Here is a 23,790-nt window from a genome sequence, read left to right as displayed (position 1 = left end):
GTTAGGTTATACCATTCCACTCCTTCAATTTTACGTCATTTCATTGTTTACTTTGTTTTTGCAACAATTTTTGCTTTTCAGTCTCCACTAAGTTTCATGTTTCTGAGTTCAATTTATTAATCAATTAACAAGGATAAGATTATCTATGAACTAACAGTAGAACTTATCATTCATAATTTAATATTTATTATGATGTGACTTAAACATGAATTGTTTTTTGGATTTCCATGCCAATTTCTGATATTTAATTGAATTTTTTCTGTAATAAAGTAGATTTTTCATCACTATCATCCATATATCCTCTTTACTTTTTAAAAGCAGATCATAAGTTTAGCCCTGTGATTGGAACCACTAACTATGTTTGACTGTTGTTTAGATTATAAGAACACAGCATTGAATATCTAAAACATGTCAGCAGATAATCATCACAATGATTAAGACAATATTCTATGCACTTATATTATTATTATTAGTACATTAAATTAATGATTAAATTAGTAAATTACAGGGGACAATGCGAATGGATTAAAGATTCAATAATGAGGACCATGATATATACTAGTGGGTGATATTCATGAATAGTGTAGAGTTGCTTCTCTCTCATCCATTATGCATTGGCTTTAGCAATTGCTTTTAAATTTGGAAGTTTTGTATGTATTTGGGGATGTCCCAATCTAGTCCTTTCCACCATTACTTTAATCCCCTCCTTCACAAGCATGGTTATAAAGATTCTCTTGCTTTCTGTCCACATATGCATATAAACAAGCACTTACCATTACTACTACTAATAATAATAATAAAAAAAGCATGTTTCTAATTAATTTATTCAAAGGCTAAGTTTTGTACTAATAAAACAAAGCAATCATGGCCTAAAGTTGATGAAAGTTGAATAAAAGGGGGGTAATGGGGAGAACAGAAAGTGACAAGAGGTATTACAATTTGAGGGGGCGGATAACAAAACCACAAAGCTTAAATAATAAATTAATTAGTGAATCTTCTTCATATCATGCCCATATAAAACTTTTCATCATTGTGTATATACAAATCCAAACTAATTAAATAAATGAAAATGATTGTCCCTGATTGAACTTCTTTGGCCATCCAATAACACAAAATTACTTCCATCGCTTAAAGATTTTGAACCTTTGTAGTGTTGAAAACCAGAGTTTCATGACATGGGAGTTCTTTCAAATGTGTATGAATGTGAAAGGCATAATGTTAAAGTATATGATCAACTTATCTGAATACCCATTTTTATTATCACTAAAAAGTAACAGATGGTTCATCGCAAGAGGACGTGAGTTTGATTCTATCCTTTGGAAATTTCTTGGCATTTTGTTTGATTATATTGGAAATTTCGTGCACATACAAAGGAGTTAATTGAGTACCTGCCCATCTATTCATCAAATATAATATTATTTCTTCTATTGTGTTTCTGTCAGGGAAGGTGGGCTTATTTCTAATACACTAAAATAGTTGGACTGTATGCAAAAACCAATCAGCTTTTGGCTTCGTAATATTAATATTGGAGTCATCTTGGGTCTAATTGTAAAAATGAAAGAAAAATGGGAAGCAAGAGGCAAGAGGCCTGTAATTATTCTTTCAAATTCAAAGTAAGGCACGAAGCTTCCAGTGATACATCATACGCACGAAGCTCCACTGATACATCATACGTACCTCTTTTGGGTCCAAAGAAAGAAAGATAAGGCTGAGATGATGAAGACTTTAAGAAATCAAAAGATAAGAATATTATTACATAGGAAGGCTGCTTTACTTGCCTCTAGTCTACTTGTTATGGAATCAGAAGGGTAACATATATAATATAATTAGTCATGTTATGTAGCTAATGAAATTGTCATTTTGCTCAGATAATTCCAAGTTCCAACCTATAATGGTTGCTTTAAACTCTGCTAAAGATTTGCACAAACATCCATCGCAACCTCTTTGGGAGAAGGCCTTATTGAGGCCTAAAAAACTATAGCACATAGGCCTTTGTATTGTGGACCAAAGCCTTTCAAAAATGGTGGGCTAGGAAAGAATAAAAATTTTGAGGCCTTCTCAAACTCAAAGTGACCTTCCAGGACTATAGATAAATCAGCTACTCCTGAGCTTGAAACATTCTTGAAATTGAATCAAATTTAATTAAGTCGAGCTTTGGTGGCTTGGCGAGTTGAGTTGGAGTTTTAAGTAGTCTGGCAATCTAAGTTCCAACCATAATTAGGGGAGTGCAAATGATCAATTCGATTCCAAGTTGAAGAAAATGAAAACTGAATTATCAAAAATATAAAAATGGAATTAAATCATTTTAATAAGAATAAGAATCGAAATATTCAGTTTAATTTGATAATTAAATTTTGTATATGATTATTAAAATTGAATCGGATTAATTTAATCAAAATATGACTAATGATTGTTCCAGTTTAAACAGACAAAATATATATATATATATAATGACTTAAATAATTAATAATATAAATAATTTAGATTTATTATAAATATTTATAATTAAAATTTACTTTTGCAATGTAGTATACATAATAAAATTAAACACGAGATTAATAAATCAAGTAGAAATGATATTAAAAACAATAAAGAAATTTAAATTATAATATAAAATATTTAATAAAAATATTATTTTTATAAACACATTAGTTTAATTCCAATTCAAAATAGAATTAAAATTTACAGTACTTGTTTTCACCGTAAATTTATTTTATTTTAAAAATATTTATAATTAAAAATTACTTTTATAACATAATTAAATGATAATAATTTATATATTAAAAATATTTTTATCAATTTATAAATCTACCTCTCATTTATAATATTATATATATATTATAAATAAATTATAAATTAACTTGGCAGGCATCCCATAGTCTTAATTTTTTTTAAATAATTCACTTATTCATATATAATATTTATGTCTGAATAAGAAACTTTCATTTTCATTTTCATTTATATTTAAAAGGAGATACAAAATCAAACAATTTTAAAGCATCAACTCTCTCTCTAGATTTTAGAGAGAGGAACTCTTTTTTCTTTTTTTTCCTCTTGTTTATCATGCTTAGGGCGTTCTCCTCCACCATTTAAGCGTCTACCCTTTTTTAGTAATGGTAGGTGGAGCTTCTTTTTACTCTCACACCTTCAAGTGCGTGTGTGTGTATATAAATATATGTTTCATTTTTTGTTTGTTTGTGATCAAATTGAGCTTTAAGGATAGAGTCTTCCTTTGGATCTACCTTGTCAAGTTTTTTCTAAGTTGGTGTTTTGTTTCTGTGTTTGTGGGAGGGTTGGAGCTTGTTGATGTGCAGTGCTTCCCAGTTAGGTGTTTGGACGTTATGTTTTCCCTTCTACAGCTCAGTGCTTACGTTACTTCTGTGAGGTATTTGATCTTCAAGATGGCAGTACCTTTGGGGTTGTATACCGGCTCAACTTTGAAGGTGACCCATAAGACTTGTTTGCTATAAGCCCTGGCCCATCACCCTCATTGGTCAATTTTACATATGCGATTTTTTCTCTCGGCCTGGAATGAGTTTTTTGACCCCTTGGTTCTTCATGGATTTATGCTTTCTTTGACCTAGACTGTGTAAGATCTCTGCTTTGTAGCTAGCTGCCATCCTCGCCATGTAAGGCCATTGAAAGGCAGAGATTCCCTAGCGACGCCTCATATGGGTCCTTGGTTGTGGCTTCTACAACTCATTGCTTTGCCCTTTTAGGTCTTCATTGGGTCTAGGACTTGAATCAGTCCAAAGCATTTGTTATTAAGCTTTAGGTCTGTGGATTCAGTTTTGAGCTAGGCTTGTATTTGGTGTTTATGGGGCCAGAACCTCTTTATAGTTTAGATTTGTGCTTATTTTGCCTTCTACCCTTCGGGCTTTTTTAGCTCTTGTATTTATGCTTAGCCAGGCATAAAATCCTACCTTGGAGAATTTTTTTTTTAATAAAAAAGAGGATACATTATAAATTCACAAATATATATATATATATATATATATATATATATATATAAGTATTCCCAAGCATTTTCTTTCTTTTATAGTATTATCACGTGTTACCCACGTGACAACTTCTTTCATAATATTATTATGTAGCATTCCGTATCATATGTAAATTATAAATTATTTAATAGTTATGCTATTAATACTATAATAAGTGGCCATTATTATGAGCTAAGTTATAATATATTAATATATATTAATTACATATATTTATATCTATATTATATATAGATAAATTTTAATAATTTATATTACAAAATCTTTTATTAAAAAGTTTGAGAAATACTAGTAATAAAAATAAAATTTAAAATAATTAATAAAAAATTTAAATCATTACATTATTTTTATGGACTAAAATAAAAAGAAATATATAAATTACAATTATTAATAATTTTGTGCATTAATACGAGCAAATCTCTAGTCCATATATATAAAGCAAGTTAAATCATTTCAAAAGTTTGCCATGTGGCAATTCTTTTTAAGAGTTTACCATGCAACTTAGCCCTCTTTCTCCCCTTTATATTTTTAATAAATTTTAATTCACTTTAATGCTATTTTATTTTTATTTATCTTAAAAAAATTATTATTTTAAAAATTAATTATTATTTAATTATAATAATTATTGTTATAAAATAAAAAACTAATTTAATTTAATAATATAATTATAGCTAAAATTTATAAAATTTTAAATTTATTCATTCAATTAAATTTGAATTTGTTCATAATTATTTATCTATTAATCATAATGATAATATTTTTATATTTTTTAATTTTTTATTTGTTAATTATATATGAGCCATGATATATTTTAATTTTATATATTAATTAATTTATTTTTTCATAGAAAATAATTAAAAATAGGATAAGAAATGTTATATTAAAATAAGAGTATTATAGTTTGGTGAAAATTAAAATATTAAAATTTCAATTAAATATATAAAAAATTAATTTATATTAAAATTATGCATAGCTAAAGCATTTAAGATAATTAGTTATATATTATCTGGAATCGAGAATCATCAAAATTCAAGCCATATGACACCCGGTCCTCTCAGCAGAGAAACTCCTTGACAAGGAAAGCTCGGTACCAAGACAGTCGTCAGATTTTGGGTTTCCAATTTTCTTAATCTCTCAACAATGGCGCTCGAGTGGGTTTTGCTAGGCTACGCTGCTGGCGCAGAGGCGATCATGGTCCTCCTCCTCACCATCCCGGGCCTCCATGGACTCCGCCGGGACTGGTTGCAGTTACTCGTAATCTCCTCAAGCCATTCCCGTCGGTGGTGCCGTTCTGCCTGTTCCTCCTTATGGATATTTACTGGAAGTATGAGACGCGTCCGAGCTGCAGGGGCGATTCCTGTACCACTTCCGAGCACCTCAGCCAGCAGAAGTCCATCATGAAGAGCCAGAGGAACGCGCTCCTCATTGCCGTGGCGCTTGCTTTTTATTGGCAGCTTTATTCGGTGACGAATCTAGTGGTCAAGATCGAGCAGTTGAATCAGCGTATTGAGTCTGAGAGGCTCAAGAATAAAGACTGAAGATTCCGACGATGGATGAGCAGTTGAATCAGCGTATTGAGTCTGAGAGGCTCAAGAATAAAGACCGAAGATTCAGACGATGGATGATGTATATGGGATAAGTGGATTTGTTGTTCGAATTTCATGTTCTTTTTGATGAAGTACGATCATGTGAATCTTAATGCTCTACTTACGAGCTTAATAATGTATGTTTACCATTAATGCTCTGCTTTTGAGCGTAATAGTGTTGTGTTTTGAACGGTTTACCATAGTAGTTTTAATGTGAAAGCCCATTTGATCCTTACGAATTTTTTTGTGCGTTTAATCAGAATTGGGAATTACGTTTGTGCAAATGTTAATTATATGAAAATTCCTTAGTTAATCTGAGCTTGATTTCATCTTGGATATTATTAATAGACTTATATGAATACTGAATTGGAATCGGATCCTTTGGGTTGGCTATTAAGCACAAGGCTTTGGTCCAAGGCATTTTTAGCAGTTTGTTTATTTGGTCGCACTTTGCTTGTGTTTGTGACTCTGATTTCACAAAGATGAATGAACATGGAAGTAATATTTGGAATTGGGAGTTTTAATTGTTGAATGGGATGGTTCCTACTGTCGTCTGATTTGAAACAAAGCCATCATCTAAAAGTTTTGTATGATTTACAGAAACTTCTTTGACGCTGAGCAATATGCGTACTTCCCCTATAATGATTCACCGGAAAAGGCATTCCCCAGTTTCATCGCCTTCGCAGACTTGGAATTCCATAAAGATTGGATTTTAGTGCACAACTTCTTGTAACTTATTTTTCGTCCCAACAAAAGTACAGAGACTGCTAATTGCCAAGGCTTGGCAAGTTTGTTTCTGCAATTAAGAGGAAACTTTAACCATGGGATCTCCACAAACGACATCCACAATTTCCATCTCCATGTCTACGCCATTTGTCACTCCACAAAAGTTAAACTCCCGTAGAATGTGTCTACGAAAGAGACACTCCCCACGTGCGAGACAATATTCGAATCACGGTTAAAAGGAAAACAATCGATGTTTCATAAGCAAAACCGTCGTACATGAAAATTTCGCCACGTGCACGGTTTGCCCAACCATGACGCTGTGCCCTGTGGGGTTATTTTCTGTTTGATAGGGGCCACTGGAATGCGGGTCCCTTTTCTGACGTGGCATAATCATAGTGGACAGCTTGACAATGCAACCGCGTTAACGAATGAAGAATATTCCAATCCAACCGCCAACAACGAGGAGCCCTTTTAAATTAGAAGTTGGTGTTTGTCTTCCGAGCTTCTAAGGTCCCTGCCAATTTTTTTCTTCCAAATTCTCCGCTTTTGCTTGGATTTTTTGTATGCTAAAAAATTTCAATTTCTTCGCATAGGAATCAATCCTACCCCTCCCCTAACCCTAAAATCGCCAATTCACTCTCGACTGAATCGACTAATTCTTCTATTCGTTTCTTCGCATAGTAATTATTTCACTCAAAAACCTCCAATTGATCGCTTCTGTATGCTTTTCTCCTTGATAGTTTCCTGATTTCTTAGTTCCCTGATATTGATTTGAACCCTCTCAATAAAACACAATGGATGACATGAAAGACAAGTTCAAGGGTTTCATGAAGAAAGTGAATACACAATTATCATCTTCTTCCTCCAGTAAATTCAAGGGCCAAGGTCGAGTTTTGGGGAGTTCCTCCTCTTCTTCATCAGGACCCACTAACCCCATTCACGCCCGCTATTGTCAACCCGTTAACCCAAAGTCAACTCCAAACCGTTCTTCACTCAATTCTTCTTCAAATTCTAAACCTTTACCTCAAAAATCACCCAATTCTGATCAAAACAAACCTGCTTCTCTTAATAACTCAAACCCAAATCGCAAACCCACTGATGGTTTCGATCCATTTGACTCACTGATCACCACAGGGAAAAGATCTCAAAATGGCTATTCATTGAATGTGTTTGAATGCCCGATTTGTGGGCAATCATATAAATCAGAAGAAGAGGTCTCTATGCACGTAGAAAGCTGTGCCAATAACAACAGCAAATATTCGGTTGACGAAGGAAATGGGATGGGAGCATCTAGTGGTGGTGAATTGCAGGCTTCTGCCGGTGCGTATTTGTCAGGGAAGCCACCGGAGGGCGCTGTGGAAGTTGTGCTTCGACTGTTCAGAAATATTGTTAAGGAGCCAGGTAATGCAAAGTTTAGGAAGATTAGAATGGGGAATCCGAAGATTAGGGAGGCTGTTAGTGACGTTGCAGGAGGGGTTGAATTGTTGGAGTGTGTTGGGTTTGAGTTGAAGGAGGAAGGTGGAGAAATGTGGGCCGTTATGGAAGTTCCAAATGAGGAGAGAATTAGATCGATTAATGAGGTGGTTGGGTTATTGGAACCTAGAAAGGTAGAGGAGCAGGTGCAGAAGGTAGAGGATAAACCATCTGTTGTTCCTGCTGGAACAGGGGAGCAGGTTGAGCCGAAGAAGATTGACAGGCAGGTATGTGAATCAGTGCAAGTATTTGATTCATAAAAATAGTATTTACTCTTTTTTCCTGGCATCTTGATTTCTACTATGACTAATTTTTATGAGATAATTGTATTAAGTTAGTTTTGGAAAAATTGAATTGTTTGAGTTAACCTTAGAACATGTAAAATTTTAGCAGTTAAAGGCCAGATTACTATGAATTTATAACAAGTGAACTAGCTGCCCTTTAGTTTCTCATACATGTTTTTGTTATTTTCTTGTTATTATCACAAAGTTTCTTATATAAAAAAGAAGTTTGTTGGATTTGATGGAAAAAATAATGGCTTGTCACTTATATAATTTAATTATTTGTGTTTATCATGTGTCCTGTGTCTAATTTTCTCTAGCTATTATTATTATTATTATTATTATTATTATTATTATTATTATTATTATTATTATTATTATTATTATGCTTGCTTCCTATGAAAATTTGTCATGGAGCCCTCTAAATCAGTACATGTGGCATTCTAATCTACTCATTTGTTTTGCTAGATCCGGGTCTTCTTCTCTGTCCCTGAAAGTGTAGCAGCAAAAATTGAGCTGCCAGATTCATTTTACAATCTATCTCCTGAAGAGCTGAAAAGAGAAGCCGATGCAAGGAAGAAAAAAATTGCAGAATCTCAGCTTTTGATTCCCAAGTCTTACAAAGAGAAGCAGGCAAAAGCTGCTAGGAAGAGATACAGACGAACCCTTATACGTATCCAATTTCCTGATGGAGTGGTGCTTCAGGGTGTCTTTGCTCCTTGGGAAACAACTAGTGCTCTTTATGAGGTCAGTCCTTTAAGATAATTTAACAAGTGTCTTTGTTGTTTAAATCCTGCTTAGCAATAAAATAAATGAGAACCCTTGGTGGCTATAAGTTGACAAACTTTTTGTCTTTGATATGGATGTGTCATGCTGTCAATAGTTCATGATGAGATTATGTTAACATAGTTCAGCTATGACTCAAAAAGGGAGAAATACCTTTTGGTTTCACTCTCTAGAAAAGTCTAGTTGGCTAAAGTTTGAATGACACATAGCTGAACATGTTTTCATATTTTATTTTTTTGGTAGAATAAGAAGGCTGCAAAAGCACACTAAACAAAACAGGGATAACCTGCCCTGCAGAAGTCATGGTCTAACAAACTAAGCAAGACTGCAGGAGGGACATCAAGATAATACATTCCAAAGGGAATATTATAGTTCAAATTTGTCTGCAATGAATAAACCTTCGACTTCCCCTCATAGGTTTCAATAGGATATTTTCTCATCAAAATGGGATGTCATAGTAATGTTTCATTGCCTTGTTCTGCCCATGTGAATGCTGAATTTTCTTCCTAGGTGAAGGCAGAATATTTTACTGGATTATGGCACCGTAATTGTGATGATAGTGGTATTTTTACCCTTGTTTTAGACAATTTTTTGGATTCTCAAGGGGATAAAGGTCAAACTGTAAGGTGTGTTTGTGAATTTTTCCCATGGAAAATTTTTTTCTCTTGCATAAAAAAAATTTTGTTGGAAATGATGGAAAAAATATAATATAATTTAAGTTAATTAATATACTCCTTTGGCTGAAATTTTTAAGTTTTTACCGCACTTCTACCTCTCACAATGTTCATCAGTTTATGTAGTTGTTGCCTATTGTTAAGAATCTTTAGTTTAATGTCACATTTGAGCTGGCCCCTATTCTTGCTTTTTTGTTGCAGCAACTTGATGAATAATTGCATAATCTCTGAGCTCACATGCATTGCTGCAACATCTCTCCGTTTTTCTGAACTTGTCATTTGATTCTGAAAATTTCCTGGTTTTTGCCTTACTGTCATGTTGTGCAATGTTTTCCATGTTGCTGTTTTGGTTGAACTCCCGCATTAAGTTCAGGGCTTTTTGATTTTTGTCCTTATCCTATTATTTTTTCCCCAAAAAATTCCTTTTGACATTCTTCAAGTCATTGTTTAATATCAATTTTTTTTATTCAATGTTGTTTTTTTTAGTTTGTGGTTTCCTGTTTGGTTTCTTTCTTCTTCTTCTTCTTCTTTTTTTTTTTTTTTTTTTGATGGAATAAAAAGGTGAGATTGTGGGAATAAGAGATTGTGAATGAGGATAATTCCTTCAATCCTTCATTCTTATTCCTTTGCTTTTTTGGTTGCTTGGAATGAAAATAAGAAATTGGGAATGAAAACACCCTTATTACCTGATCTTCACTGTACATGCAGGCTATCAGGAATAAGAATAGCCAAGCAGGGTAAGCGATATAACTTGGCAAGGGCTTGTAGTCTAATGTTTATCAGCGTTTTATGCCCTTGAAAAAAAAAAAAAATTCTGCTATTGTTAACATTATCATGTGCTTTATTTTCTGAGGAGGATTTTTTAGCTTATAAAAGAATATTAGCCTGAGCTAGCAAATGCTATATGTCATAAGTTTGTATAAACATGTTTAATCTCATGAATGCATATAATCAACTCAGTCTTTGCGAATTCTCTGTGATTCAAACTTCTTTTGGTATTTTCAGTTTGTGAGCACATCACTGAAGGAACCCGGTTTGGAGTTTGAACTGTTAGATCCTGTACTGGTCAAACGACGGGTTATCCCTCATTTTCCTGCCGCAGGGGAGAGAGCCTCTACTCTAGAAGATGAAGATTTGGTTCCTTCAGCTCTCATCAAGTTCAGGCCTGTTGAAACGGACTCTTCTGTCTTCACAGGGCTCTGTAATGAACTTCTCGAGATTATTGAACCGCTTAATTGATTTGGAAGTATGAAGACAGATAACAATATTAATACTTGTGTGCTTCAGCTCAGGCTTGAACTGGATTATATATATTGGGGCAATGGTACAATTTCACAGTTTTGCTTCTTTTTTTTTATATATATATATATATTATTAATTCAAATTAGATTCTGTACTCAGTTACTCAAAAATTTGCACTAGCAGACTGATCAAATATGCCAAGAAGTGTGTATTCTTATACTCATAATGCGTTGTCGACCTGCGGTCAAGTATACAGTTGCTGTCCATTTGGAATTGTAACTTTGCACAATTTTAAATATTTCACGATTTTGAATTGTAAATTTGCTTCAATAGTTGTTGCCATATGAACTCTACATGTTATGTAAATGGTTGTGCCTTCTCTCTCCATCGTTTTATTTGATATTACTGCAATAATGTGATTAACTTCGTATTTTTCCTTATTAATTCTGTTTAATTTTCTACAAAAAGATGCTTATTTATGAAGCATTCCTCAGCACAGCTCATAAACTCGTATGCATTACCATCCACAGACAAAGAACATAGTAATTTTATTACAACAGAGAGAATTAAAACAACTGAACAATCTTCATATTCATTTTCTATTCTCAACTCAACGACCATCCATCAACTGCAGCCAATCCGAACAGTCTCAATTACTATCATTATATTATACCCTTGTTTAAATACATCTGCAGATAGAAAAATTAAGGCATCCCATCATCATCATCATCATCATTATTATTGTGGAACAATTTATTTCAATAAATAAAAGAATTAATGTGAATGAGGCTTTACGCTCTTTTTTTAGCCGATGTTGCTGCAGCTGCTCTTTGCTTCTCCAAGTGTTCAAAAAGACTTCCATCGTAAGCAGCTTTCACCGTCTCTTTCTGCAGCAAACCATCACTGTCCTTGCACAGAACGTACAGTGTTTTCCATTCTGTCCAGCTTGCAATCCTGCACTTAACATGATAATAAGAATTATTAATTTCCAACAGTTTAATTATTTACAAAAATTAATATTTAGTTTTACAGCCAAAGTCTGCAAACCAAACTAACCATCCTGTATAGTCTTTAAATTCTCTATTCGCCCTTAGCATTGCCATCAGTTCACCTGATGTCAGTGCATTTGGATGTGTATGTGCATACTTTCGGAAAATAGCTTCAAATTTCTCATGAAGAAACCTGCAAAAAATTAGTGAATAAAAAGACCAAACTATTGAAATTATTTAATTAAAAAAAGTATTTTTGTATTCTTATATATTTATTTTCAATATTTACTTTCCATTCTTATCATAGACACCAGAATCGCTCCCATGTTTGCCAAGATGGATATTCTGAACCTCAATAGGGAATAGCAGAGAAGGATACTTTCCCTGCAATGCTTGAAAATTAGATCAATATATAAGAAAACAAGTTCTAATTTGATGGTTGTTTGTTAATTTAAAGTTTTTTTTTTTAATTATTTTTAGTACAGGGAGACTCTTGTTTTTCTTTTCTTTAGTGACATTTTATTTTAAAGAAAGATAGAGATTAGTTTTAAGTTTAACGAAGATGCGTGGAATATAATTAAATTAAGCCAATTCTATTATACCTGCTTGTAAGCAACACATTATTTTCGCTCTAACTGAATTTTTGATGTTTTGACTCTGACTTGAACTCAAATTTAAGACCTTATAATAAGGTTTAGAGAATACTGCAGTCTGACTTGAACTCAAATTTAAGACCTTATAAGTTCAGAGAATACTGCAGTACTACTAAATTAAAATACCCTTTTTAACTTTGTCTAAATACTACTTATATACTCTATGATTTTGGATCTTGAAATACATTATTAGGGCAAAATTAAAGCACAAAAAATGGACGTTAAAGAAAGGCCTTGATGCTCTTGCAATATTTATTAGCAAGGATCATCATTAATTCCCAAGAATTCTATCCCAGCAACAACAATGAATAATCTCACCACTAAATGTGATAGCCTAACGGTAAGACGAATGGGGTGGCATAGTTTTACCGTCATATTTAATCCCTCACACTATCATGATGGTTAAATATTGCCTCTGTTCAGGAGTGTGATTGAATCCATTGCGGGATGTCTCAATGTCCCATTGAGCGCCACTTTAGGCTTGGTGGTGATCCCTTTCTACGGGGAGGGGTTAAATTGAAGATGAAAACTAGTGATTTAAGTCTCGAGTCTAAGAGGATTATGACCATGAAGAGCTCTCATTTTTTACATTAAAAAAAAATAATAATCCCACTTGCTTTTTATTTATTTTTTTTTTTCAAACAACTTGCTTTTTAATTTCATTTGTTAATATAATAAAAAAATAAATGTTTAAAATACAAGTCAAAGAGACTTTGCCTATAATTAAAATATAAGAATCATTTTTTTTTCATAAATTATCTAGTTCTATCTTTTTCTTTTTTTATTCAATCACTTAGTGAAGTAAATCATGAACTGTATATTGATAAATCAAGTGAATAAATACTTATAAGGAACATACAGGGCGAGTTTTCTGGCTGAGACCTATATTGATGAAAAGAGCACTGGCAACAGAAAACAGGACACCACACCCAATTGACCGAAAACCTGTTAAGAAAAAGACAAAGAAAAAGAAAAAGAAAAAGAAAAACCATTTTATATATATATCAATGTTTTTCATTGCCAGAAAACAAATTAAAACAAGAAATTTGGAATATATACGTGCCTTGAAACGTCTCCCAGGGATAAACGATACCATCATGATTCCTGTCAAAGAAGAAAACATGCTTCTGCAGAACGTTTTGGTCATTTGGCATAAATTTTCCTGCATAATAATAATTTATAGCCACATTAAAAACTTTCTTTCAGAACAGCAAAAAATTAACAAAAATAAATACCCTTTTCTTGCTTGTCGCTTGTTATAGAATTAGAGGAAGCCATGCGTAGGCCTAAGAAATCAAACAGAGAGAGATAGAGAAGGGTTTATGCTTGGTTGGAAGGGAATAATCAAGAAAGCAAATATTGTCAGAAGAAGCTAAGAGAGAGTGCTGTGCTTTTAGGCTTTCGATGTTCCCGTATTTGTTTTTTGATTACAGGATAAACAACTATTTATATACACAGAGGCCCAATACCCAGTACGCCATGATATATTATATTGTATAATGGTTGTTCATATAAAGGTGGTGTTTGGAAATAACTTTTGATTTAAAATTTATTTTTTAATTTATAAGTTATTTAAAAATAAATAGTTAATTATTTAATTAAATTATATTTAAAAGTAATTTAAATTATTAAAATATTTAAGTAATTGAGAGTTATAGTTATTAATATGAGAATAATATTAATATTTTTAAATGTTATTATAATATAAATTTTTTATTTTTTTAAAAAGTAATTTTGAAATAAATAAATAAATTATAAATAAGTGTATCTTATTTATAATATTTGACTTATTACAAGTAATTTTTTTAACTTATAAGTAAATTTAATCAATTTATAAATTAAATTAAATATTATTAAAATATTCTATATAAAATAATAAATCATTAAAAAATACACGTGTACAAATGAATCTCATAAAATTATAACCGCTAATAATTTTTTCAACTAATTTAAGTAATTATAATGAACTATGTGTTTATTTTTTTATTGGTTTGAGAGTTTGAGTGTTACTAGCTCTAATTTATATATATATATATATATAAATCAAGCTCGAGACCAAAATTTAAGGTAACATATATATATATATATATATGCCGCTAATAATTTTTTCAACTAATTTAAGTAATTATAATGAACTATGTGTTTATTTTTTTATTGGTTTGAGAGTTTGAGTGTTACTAGCTCTAATTTATATATATATATATAAATCAAGCTCGAGACCAAAATTTAAGGTAATATATATATATATAAATATATATATATATATATATATATATATATATATGTTACCTTAAATTTTGATCTCAAGCTTGATTTATATATATATGTTACCTTAAATTTTGGTCTCGAGCTTGATTTAATGGAGCCCCTTTAACTGCGTGTTGAGTGCAATGAACTGAATCTCATTATACATGTATATATATATTTACAACGAAAGAATTTTTTAAAAATCTTTCTTGTACTAAAAAAGTGGAAAATGTATAACATGGACGAAACTTCAGAATACAGTAACCTGCATGTAGTGTACTGCAAGGATTTCTCTGGCATGCACGCATATGCAATGCATAGGCACTTTCCATTGGCCCCATGGTCTTTGTTTTAGCTTTATGATGAACTAGCTAAAGAAATTCGAGTTTAAAAACAGAAAGATATTCGTCCTACGTTAATTTTGTCTACATATTTTGGGGTAAGACCAAGACAAACAAACAGAAGAAGGTTCTATCTCATTGCATAAGCTATCAGAATCCCTTAGGCTTCTTGTTTTATGATTTATCTCATTGCAAAATCATGTGAATTATGATTAAGGTAATGGATTGACTAATAAAAAAGGTATAAATTACTGGTGGCTTTTGTTAAAGTTGCGAGGGAAGAACAACCAATAAGCTTTAATTCAATGGTATTAGATTTGTCCTGGCCAGTGCCAACATACACATAAAAATAAGGTTGCAAGGGAAGGATAGCTAGAAGGAAAGAAGAAACGGCATAATCTACCGATTTCGCGGATAAGGAAGGTGGCGGTGACAATGGGAACCCATGAAAGAAATTTGAAGAAAAGTACAGCTTGTTTTTGCTTGGCAGCAACAACACAACACAACATTTGATGCTTTTACGTCACTCGCCAAATACAATGTACACATCACGCTCCCAAAATTAACCCATTCGTTGGGCATGGGAACTCGTCTGCTTGATCAACGAGAAAATTGATTGAAAATATTAATACAACGGCACGGTGACCTCCATGAAGCATTTAATGAAAGAAGAAAGTGGTCATTTACAGGTATTAACATTGGCACAAGAGAACGCAAACCGTTAAAAGTGTTACTGCTAACAATTCATGGAGTTCTAATTTATTTGGCAACCATGTGATGGAACCAAGGTCATCTCTCATACACAAGATTATATATCGGTGGAACTAAGCCAGTACGAGCAATAGTATATATCTATATACAATTTATTGTTCATACAACTTTCACGCAACTTACAGAATACAGCACTTCAGCACAAGCCCTTTTTGATCCATCCTCGTTTCTTCATTTCCTGCAAATGCAACTTCATATGATTACATATCTACACAATTTTACATCCATGAAATGGTTAAAACGATATAAATCATTAATTGAAAGTAGCACATGGCTCTGTTTCCAGTGATTTGGTCTCCACATCATTCCAACCCGTCATGGTAACACAAATTGGAGAAGCTAACTATCTACAAAGCATGAGGCAGTTTAGCTAAACACGCCACAAATCCACAAAAGTGCTATTTATGTGATGCATTTGTACAATTTTAAAAACCACAAAACTGGTCAAGCTATGTCTATATAAATAGTCAATACTGATGAAACAAAATAAGTGAAAACTGATAAAACTAGTTAAACAATTAAGCAGTACTCATGACTTGATTCAAAAAAGTCCAGTTAAATGCACTGCGCCCATCCCCACCTTCCAGTGTCATGGCTCTAGTCAAAAAGGAAAATTGAAAATATTTTTCTATATCCTCCTTCCACATTACAATTCCACGGTGGATAGAGACCATCTAATAACCACTCATTTATTAACTCAAAACTGAATTTTGAGATACCCACTGATGAAACAGAAACTTGTGCTTGCTTAGAAATTCAAGAAAAAATATAAAATTTATAACAATAAGATGAAGCAAAATTTACAAACCTTCAGGAGGCTGCGCGAGCTTCCGATTTTGTGGTGACATCATTTCTTTCTTCAATTGAGTCAATATGTCCTCCATTGTGCACTCTCTCTGCCAATTAGCAAGCATAGGGAAAAGACTAGGTTCCACCTATTCATTTGGTCACCCATAAGCCTATTTTTGTTCAATTACAGCACAAAAGAAACTGAGTATAACATCTCTTACCACTCCACTTTCAGGATTGACACAAGTCATGTTTATCCGTGTTTGGAACCTTACACTTGGAGGATTATCTGGATAATCCTTTCCACAAAACAATTTCAACTGGTAAATACGACCTTCATGAACAGTCTGACAAGCACCATAAGTAAATTTCATTATTATTCTCTGGAAAAATGATGAAAATCACAAATAAAAATTATGACTACAAAATCACATCCTGCATTCCAAGTGAGGTTCAGACAGTAGAGGCAGAGACATAAAATGGGTTAGTCATGAGCTAAAGGAGTCCCTGACCCACAAGACCATAACCTCTGCATGGCCATTCCTCCAAATTTTTTCCAACACACTAGGATGCTGGAATGCCCTAGAAATATCAAGAAATTTATATGGATCTAAAAAAATTGCATGTGTATTACAGTTTTAGCTGACTTTGTGTGTGTGTGTGTGTGTGTGTGTGTGTGAGGGAGGGAGGGAGGGAGGGAAGCAGGGCTAAACTAAAAGATTATGGATATGAATATTTTGATTAGCCTTTGAAGACATCCAAGCTTACTGTGCTTTCTCATTTCCATCTCTATTTGTTTCTGCACTTGTTCTTCCATTTTCCTTATCTCTTGCTTTTCCTGCTAATGAAAGTTTAATCCAGTTACTGTTCACAGCAAATAGACATTAACTTGGCTTCTTCCTTTTCTTATTTAAATCAACTCTTACTGCTTCATATCACTACACCGGTATACATCCTACTTTCCACCTATTAATCCAACCAACCAATTTCACACAAATTATGCCACTCAAGAAAACACTATATCTCTGTTTAGTCACTGATGTCGCAGAATCCTGTTAGTTCAGCACAAAAACTTCCAACTTTTTGACCAAATAATAAATGCAAATTTGGCGCCATTGTTATGCCATTCTAAACCCTAAACAACCATGTATTTTGTCAGCTTCTCTCATCAAATTAATTAACTTAAATATGCTTACCAAAACCTTGTTTGAAACCAGAAAATTTTGCATCCACTTTGACTTCAAACCTGGAAATCTACAAAATTTAAGCCCCTATCATGACCTGCAAATTCCCAACTATTCCAGGAGATCACTCACCGCAAATACACAAGTGGTTACAACTTCCTATTTTATGAGCACTACATATTATATGTGATTGTCATACAAGTGACTGGACAAGAAAGGGATTTGCATAAACATTTGAACACTCTTCACTATGTATCTAACATGGATTAAGAACACTTCATTATGAAATTTTTGTATCCAACCAAATCAAACTTATGCCAAATTTCTATGCCTCTCAGTTCTCAAGCACATAAGCCAATGCATTCAAGAAAAATGAATAATAGACCATTCAGTAGGTTTAGCTTTAAGGCTAAATTGGCTTGCATAAATGAGAGGTTAATTAAGCTCCAGTGGGATGTGCATGGCCACACAGCTAATCATTAGAATTAGGGATTTTTCCCAGATTGATAATTTAGGAGTTTCTATTTTTTTGACATTATCTTCAGAACATTTAACTGAATGGTTGTCAGAAATGTACTAAGCAGACATTTATCATTATTATTATTATTATTGTTATTATTATTACTTAAAAAAATAACATCTACTTTAGCTGAAAGTCTTGACACCTTGTCATTCTCTTCTCTCCCTATTCATTAATCTTCTATTATATTACATCCCCTTTCCGCGAATCTCTTTCTAATCTATAAGGGACAAAGAAACTAAAATTTGGCTATTTAAAGGTGACATCCCTTAATTACAGGAGCCAACACTTGCTTTACCACATGCTGGTTTACAGTAAGTTATCAGACAACTGAAAAGGTCCTAAACCTCATTGTCAAGGAAGTCAACAGCAGAAAGCTTGAAGAATATAAATAACACTCTACACATATATAAAATGGTTCCTAAAATACCAAAACATTATAAGAATTTTCACAAGGATGCTTCAGGAAGGAGATAAGTGACTAAATATGCTGAAAAGGCAATAATCAGATAATTTCTGTCACAGCAAGGTACTTGTTGACTTCGGAAGGAAACAACTCAGAACTGACTCATCAAGCAGTGTAAGAGACTTGCAACAAAATAAATTGGCATTCAATCATATTCTCTCTCAAAAAGAATTTGTAACCAATAATTTTCATGAGAATAAAGGTTCATACATGTATTGATCAGATATGATGTGGTAAGAATGAAACATAAGTAATTCTTAATTTTATGCCTTAACCAGAAACACTGGATCATGAGAAGATTGCTTCAGCCATCAGTTGCAGCTTGTGCCCTAATAGTGGTCATTGTGGACTGTGGACATCAATCAATTCCCAAGGCAAATCAAATGAGTTGGCAACATAAATCATAATATGCCATTGCAGCAAAAGTTAAATGTACGTCTAACAATAGGCCTCCAACACTCAAGTTCACATGCTAGCCACTAGCATGCAAACAACATCCACAACCAAACTGATACAGTAAAATGCAAGAAAAAGGTACATACATTTGGGGGCCCAATTATAGTTCCTGTCCATGATTGCATGTAAATATCGTCTGCATCATCCATTCCATAGCTGACAGTTCCATCTCCGATCCCTTTCTCCCCTCTCTCAAGCTCTTCCAGTAATCTGAAATTCCTAGGCACTGCAAATGATGACAAATATCAGATACATAATCATGACTCAAGCATGCCATTCTCCCAATGAGAAAGAAGCAATTAATAGTCAAACATAGTTAATTGCAGCTTCTTTGAGATAAAGTATCTCACAAAGAATATGGGTAAAAAAAAAGGTAGAATGGAAGAAAAGGAAAGCCCTACTAGTTCGTTATTCTTATTTTATTTAAGTACCATGTCGACACAACACGACGTGAAATATATGTCCGACACATATTCATGAAGTGGGACACTCGAGTGGCAGAGATCTCTCAAGATGAAAACCATATTGAATTAAAGGATAGGTTAAAAAAAAGTTCAAAAGAGAATGCAACTTTGAATTAAAGGATAGGTACAAAACAAGTTAAAAAAAAATATTGAATATTTCGAGAATCCATTGGTTGCATATTACAATTTTAATTGTGGCTAGCCACTTTTGGAAAGATTAGCTCAACCCTTTTGACCTATGTAACGTATTTGAGTACCCGAGTCTAAATTTAGATCCATACCCCAGTATTTTCTATTTAGAAAGTTCACTAGTCTGACACATGGATATGTACCCATTTCCAGCACCTGTACACTGCACCCAAGTCCAAGCCTACAGGGCCTAACATAATCTGATTGTACCATTTTACAATTTCTTGGAGAATATAAATGAACCAACCATACTGCACAAACATAACATAGAAATATGATTTTACCAATTTGAGGGAAATACAAGTGAAATTGAGGGGGAAGGGGGGCGGGGGGTGATGCATTTATAACAAGTTAAATGATTTCCAGTTTCTTGAACTTATAAATCCAGTACTTTGGATGGCCAGAGAACCTCCAACAATTCTACCCTTTTTTTATCAAATATTTATAGTTCTGTGCCATAAGATAAAGAAATACTAAATGCAGGCTGTCATTAAGCTTTAGTACTTTATCAGAGAACATTCAGTTATTCTAATTTTATTTTTCCATGTTTTTAATCTACGGCTCCAGTACTTACAATGGCAAAGCAGTAATTAAACACTTGGTCTGTTGGGCAGAGCACCACCAATTATTTTACCATTTTATTTCTTGATAAAACTTTTTAAATTTATGTACCATAAGATAAATTTATTCTAAATGCCAGCCGTCTTTAAGTTTATTCATTATCATTAACAACTATACAACCTGCTATTTTGATATTGGACAAGAGGTTGAAATGCGATCCACCAGCTCAATGGGTCTGTCCAAGCTTTCTTATTCTGAGAAACACTTCTCTTCATTGCAAATGCATTGATAGGAAAGGAAAATTTGCAATCAAGGTTGCAACTTTAAACTCCAGAAATCTAGGAAGAAACTCCAAAACATTCCAATCAAACCTTCCCTCTCTTCTTATTTTACATAATTACTTAATTGTTCTAATTTTCCCTTCTTTCTTTAGCTAATGCCTAGATCCTAAACCATCGAGATTAACAATTCCGCAATGTTATAACCCATAACACACTGATCGTCTTGAGTTTGACAGACAAAAAGTTCCCTATAACTAAATTTCCAAAGAAATCCAGCAAAAGAAACTCAATCGTCACTTAGGCGAAAAAAAGGCAAGCAAACACAGAATGCTGAGACATAAAAGTGAACAAAAATTACCAAATCACACAATTGAAAATCTAGGGTTTTTCGTTGGAGGCATACTCACCAACAACTCTTGATCCTTCAGAGCCCATTGATTAGTGAATGTTGAATTAGCGAACAGAAGATTGGGGTTTTTTCTTCAGATGAAGAGAGAGACGAACCAAGAAAAAGCAGCAAGTAATTGTAAAAACTAAAGAGAGTATGGAGCCCAATTACTACTTCGCAGTAGTTCCCACGAATGACGAATCCCCAGGTCCACCTCTAGTCTAACAACTACATTTGTAAACTTTTTCGAAATTGTAAAAAGGCCCTCATCTTATTTTATTTTTCAAAACCTTCCCTCCTTCTCTAACTTCACTGCCGCCAAATCAAAACGTTTTGCTTTATCGGGATAAAATTGTTCTTTCAGATATGGGATTATATAGTAAAAGAAGTTTTAAATAGTGAGTGTTTTTAATGAATTTAATAAATTTTTTTAGACATATTAATAAATCTAATTAATTAAATTTCATTCAATAATTTTAATTATTAATAATAATTTCATGTAAAATTATTACTTAGAATCATCTTATCATGTTCATTTAATTTATATTTAGAGAGCTATCATTATTATCTAAGTTGATATTAAAATTTGGAATATGTTTATATATGAAATTATAGAGTTAAATAAAAATAAATCATCCACTCTTAATAATTATGTAATCAGTCAATTTAATTTTAAATTAAATTGAATAAAAAAAATTAAAATGTTTGTAATGAAAATATTATCAAATTGAATTAAGAAGCTAATTAAAAAATCAAATCAAACTAAATTCAATTTGGTTCGCTGATGCTTTCAAATTTACCAATAAAATAAAGTTTCTATCAATCGAACAATAAAACCCAACAATTTCAATAATTGAAAAAAAAAAAAACTCAGTTCTTGCGATCTTAACAATCAAACCAAATCTACCAAAGAAAACCTAATGTATCACTATCAAAGTTACACCAACTTAATTTTCAGAAGCGCAAAGTTTGTATAAACTCATATTTCTCTCAAACAACGAAGAGCATCGAGGAAATAGAGAACCTATTCATCTAGCGACGTTCGCATTGAGGCAACGCCTCGAAGTTGGAGCCTATGCAATCTCTCTCATGTCCAAATAATTTGTACTCACATAGGAATAAGTTGAAGTAAAATAGCATCCCAGCTGCGTACAAATCTTCATCCGAAGAAGAAAAAAAGAGGCAAATTAACCTGAACCTAACATGCTCTCCAAAAACAAAACCCTTATTTGTGGCAGATGCTGGTTAAACACTCGGACTCGATTGTCGATTCATTGTGAATCCTGGCTAGCGGATTTCTTGCTAGTTAAAAATAGCTAATAATCAACAAACTCCAACTCTCCAAGCAATTATGTTGTACAAATTAGGAGTCCCTATAATACAAGTGTTGGCCTCGTGTAGCTCAAAATGAGCATTAATTTTAATGATAACAAAACTCAAATAGAATCTAACTAACTCAATTTTAAGTGATGTGTAGATTCTTTCTCTTATTCATGAAGAATCTTTGAAGTTGTATTTAAGGAGGAAGAGCACTCAAAGGCTTCTCAAGTTGAATCAACGTTGAGAAAGAACAAGATTATAAAAGCTAAAACTCAAAGTGAAGGTATGAAAGTCATAGAGTTAGGAATTGAGTCTTAGGACTTGTGTAAAAGGAATAAATGAAAGTTTTAGTCAATTGGAGCTCAAAAATTAATTTTTCTTTCAATTACTTTATAAAATTTTCTCTCATAATGACCTTGGATATTGCTATTGGAATATATATTTTTCTTGAGGTCTAACTTAGATTTTTAAATATTACAAGGCGTTTGGTAAATTAGTTTGCTAACTTGTTTGCTAAAATATTTGTTTGCTAATGTGTTTGCTAAAATTATAGTTTGCTACTACTGTCGCCAAAAATTTCATTAGTTTGCTAAATGATCAGAGTTGCTCTACTTCGTACTAAAAGACAAAATAATAACTATTTTGCCTAGAACAGAGTGTATAACGCTCCAAAAAGGTTTCAAACAGTTTAAAATGATTTGGGATTATAAATACAACTTCTTTACTTTATTTTACATGGATGAAAGCTTACAATTGCACTTCAATCTTGATTTTTCATTTATTGCTTTCATTCAAGAGCTTTAAAGTGTTTGAGCTACCATTGACAAATTAACTCATCTCTTCTTTGTAGTTTGATTTGTATTGAGTGAGAGTGAGTGTTAAAACATTAAATTGCATTTAAGAGAGGTTGTACAAGTACCTATTGAAGCTTGAGAGTGTGAGTGCTTGAGATAGCACTTGTCTAAGGGTTCAAGCTACCTTGTTAAAAGCTTGGTGTTGAAAAAGTTGTAAAGGGCTTTTGGTTTCTTACCTTTAAAAGAGCAAATAGTGGAGAGAAGACTCAAAGAGGGTTCTTTGAGAGAGTGGATGTAGGCTAGTTAAGCCGAACCACTATAAAAATCATTGTGTTTGATTTCTCTAACTTTAATCTCTTTACTTTTGTGTAATTTAATTTCTATGCATGTTATGTTAAAAATTACTATAAATATTGATTGAGGCTTGAATTACAATTTAGAGACACATTCTTGAAACACATATCACTTTCACTATATACATAGAAGCATCTAGTTAAACAAAGCCACAATTTTTCATTAGGCTATAAGTAAGGGCCGAAAAATTGGTAAAGTCCAATTCACCCCCCTCTTGGACTATTTTGGGACAACAAATTAGTATCAGAGCTTGTCTC

General features: G+C 32.7%; 3 protein-coding genes and 1 pseudogene across 3 annotated transcripts; 2 read left to right on the top strand and 2 right to left on the bottom strand.

Annotated features, from left to right (window-relative positions):
* Positions 1-4,911: 4,911 nt before the first annotated feature.
* On the top strand, positions 4,912-5,786 carry LOC110669750 (uncharacterized; annotated as a pseudogene).
* A 995-nt stretch (positions 5,787-6,781) lies between these two features.
* LOC110669735 (plant UBX domain-containing protein 2) lies at positions 6,782-11,151 on the top strand. The gene is made up of 3 exons (XM_021831498.2): positions 6,782-8,010; positions 8,533-8,811; positions 10,530-11,151. The coding sequence occupies exons 1-3, from the start codon at positions 7,105-7,107 to the stop codon at positions 10,761-10,763; spliced, it is 1,419 nt and encodes a 472-aa protein (XP_021687190.2). The 5' UTR covers positions 6,782-7,104; the 3' UTR covers positions 10,764-11,151.
* A 113-nt stretch (positions 11,152-11,264) lies between these two features.
* On the bottom strand, positions 11,265-13,841 carry LOC110669736 (probable peroxygenase 4). Its single transcript, XM_021831499.2, has 7 exons — positions 13,644-13,841; positions 13,472-13,570; positions 13,268-13,353; positions 12,045-12,139; positions 11,823-11,948; positions 11,562-11,720; positions 11,265-11,455 (listed from the first exon to the last, which is right to left on the bottom strand). The coding sequence occupies exons 1-7, from the start codon at positions 13,684-13,686 to the stop codon at positions 11,446-11,448; spliced, it is 618 nt and encodes a 205-aa protein (XP_021687191.2). The 5' UTR covers positions 13,687-13,841; the 3' UTR covers positions 11,265-11,445.
* Positions 13,842-15,726: 1,885 nt separating this feature from the next.
* Positions 15,727-21,390, bottom strand: LOC110669743 (ubiquitin-conjugating enzyme E2 variant 1A). The gene is made up of 5 exons (XM_021831507.2): positions 21,085-21,390; positions 19,269-19,408; positions 16,778-16,903; positions 16,576-16,702; positions 15,727-15,945 (listed from the first exon to the last, which is right to left on the bottom strand). The coding sequence occupies exons 1-5, from the start codon at positions 21,110-21,112 to the stop codon at positions 15,887-15,889; spliced, it is 480 nt and encodes a 159-aa protein (XP_021687199.1). The 5' UTR covers positions 21,113-21,390; the 3' UTR covers positions 15,727-15,886.
* Positions 21,391-23,790: the final 2,400 nt, after the last annotated feature.

The sequence above is a fragment of the Hevea brasiliensis genome, chromosome 15 (assembly GCF_030052815.1).
Source record: "Hevea brasiliensis isolate MT/VB/25A 57/8 chromosome 15, ASM3005281v1, whole genome shotgun sequence".
Classification (NCBI taxonomy): domain Eukaryota; kingdom Viridiplantae; phylum Streptophyta; class Magnoliopsida; order Malpighiales; family Euphorbiaceae; genus Hevea; species Hevea brasiliensis.
The sequence above is the reverse complement of the archived record's forward strand: the minus strand, read 5'-3'. Positions and strand labels throughout refer to the sequence as shown.

Coding starts and splice junctions, on each gene's coding strand:
- LOC110669736 (XM_021831499.2), bottom strand. CDS start 13,686: ATGGCTTCCTCTAATTCTATAACAAGCGACAAGCAAGAAAAGG. Junction 13,571..13,643: donor AAGCGACAAGCAAGAAAAGG/GTATTTATTTTT, acceptor ATTATTATGCAG/GAAAATTTATGCCAAATGAC. Junction 11,721..11,822: donor TTTAAAGACTATACAGGATG/GTTAGTTTGGTT, acceptor TGTTAAGTGCAG/GATTGCAAGCTGGACAGAAT.
- LOC110669735 (XM_021831498.2), top strand. CDS start 7,105: ATGGATGACATGAAAGACAAGTTCAAGGGTTTCATGAAGAAAGTGAAT. Junction 8,011..8,532: donor CGAAGAAGATTGACAGGCAG/GTATGTGAATCA, acceptor TTGTTTTGCTAG/ATCCGGGTCTTCTTCTCTGT. Junction 8,812..10,529: donor CAACTAGTGCTCTTTATGAG/GTCAGTCCTTTA, acceptor TGGTATTTTCAG/TTTGTGAGCACATCACTGAA.
- LOC110669743 (XM_021831507.2), bottom strand. CDS start 21,112: ATGGGCTCTGAAGGATCAAGAGTTGTTG. Junction 19,409..21,084: donor TGAAGGATCAAGAGTTGTTG/GTGAGTATGCCT, acceptor CATCATTTGCAG/TGCCTAGGAATTTCAGATTA. Junction 16,904..19,268: donor CTATAATTGGGCCCCCAAAT/GTATGTACCTTT, acceptor GGTGCTTGTCAG/ACTGTTCATGAAGGTCGTAT.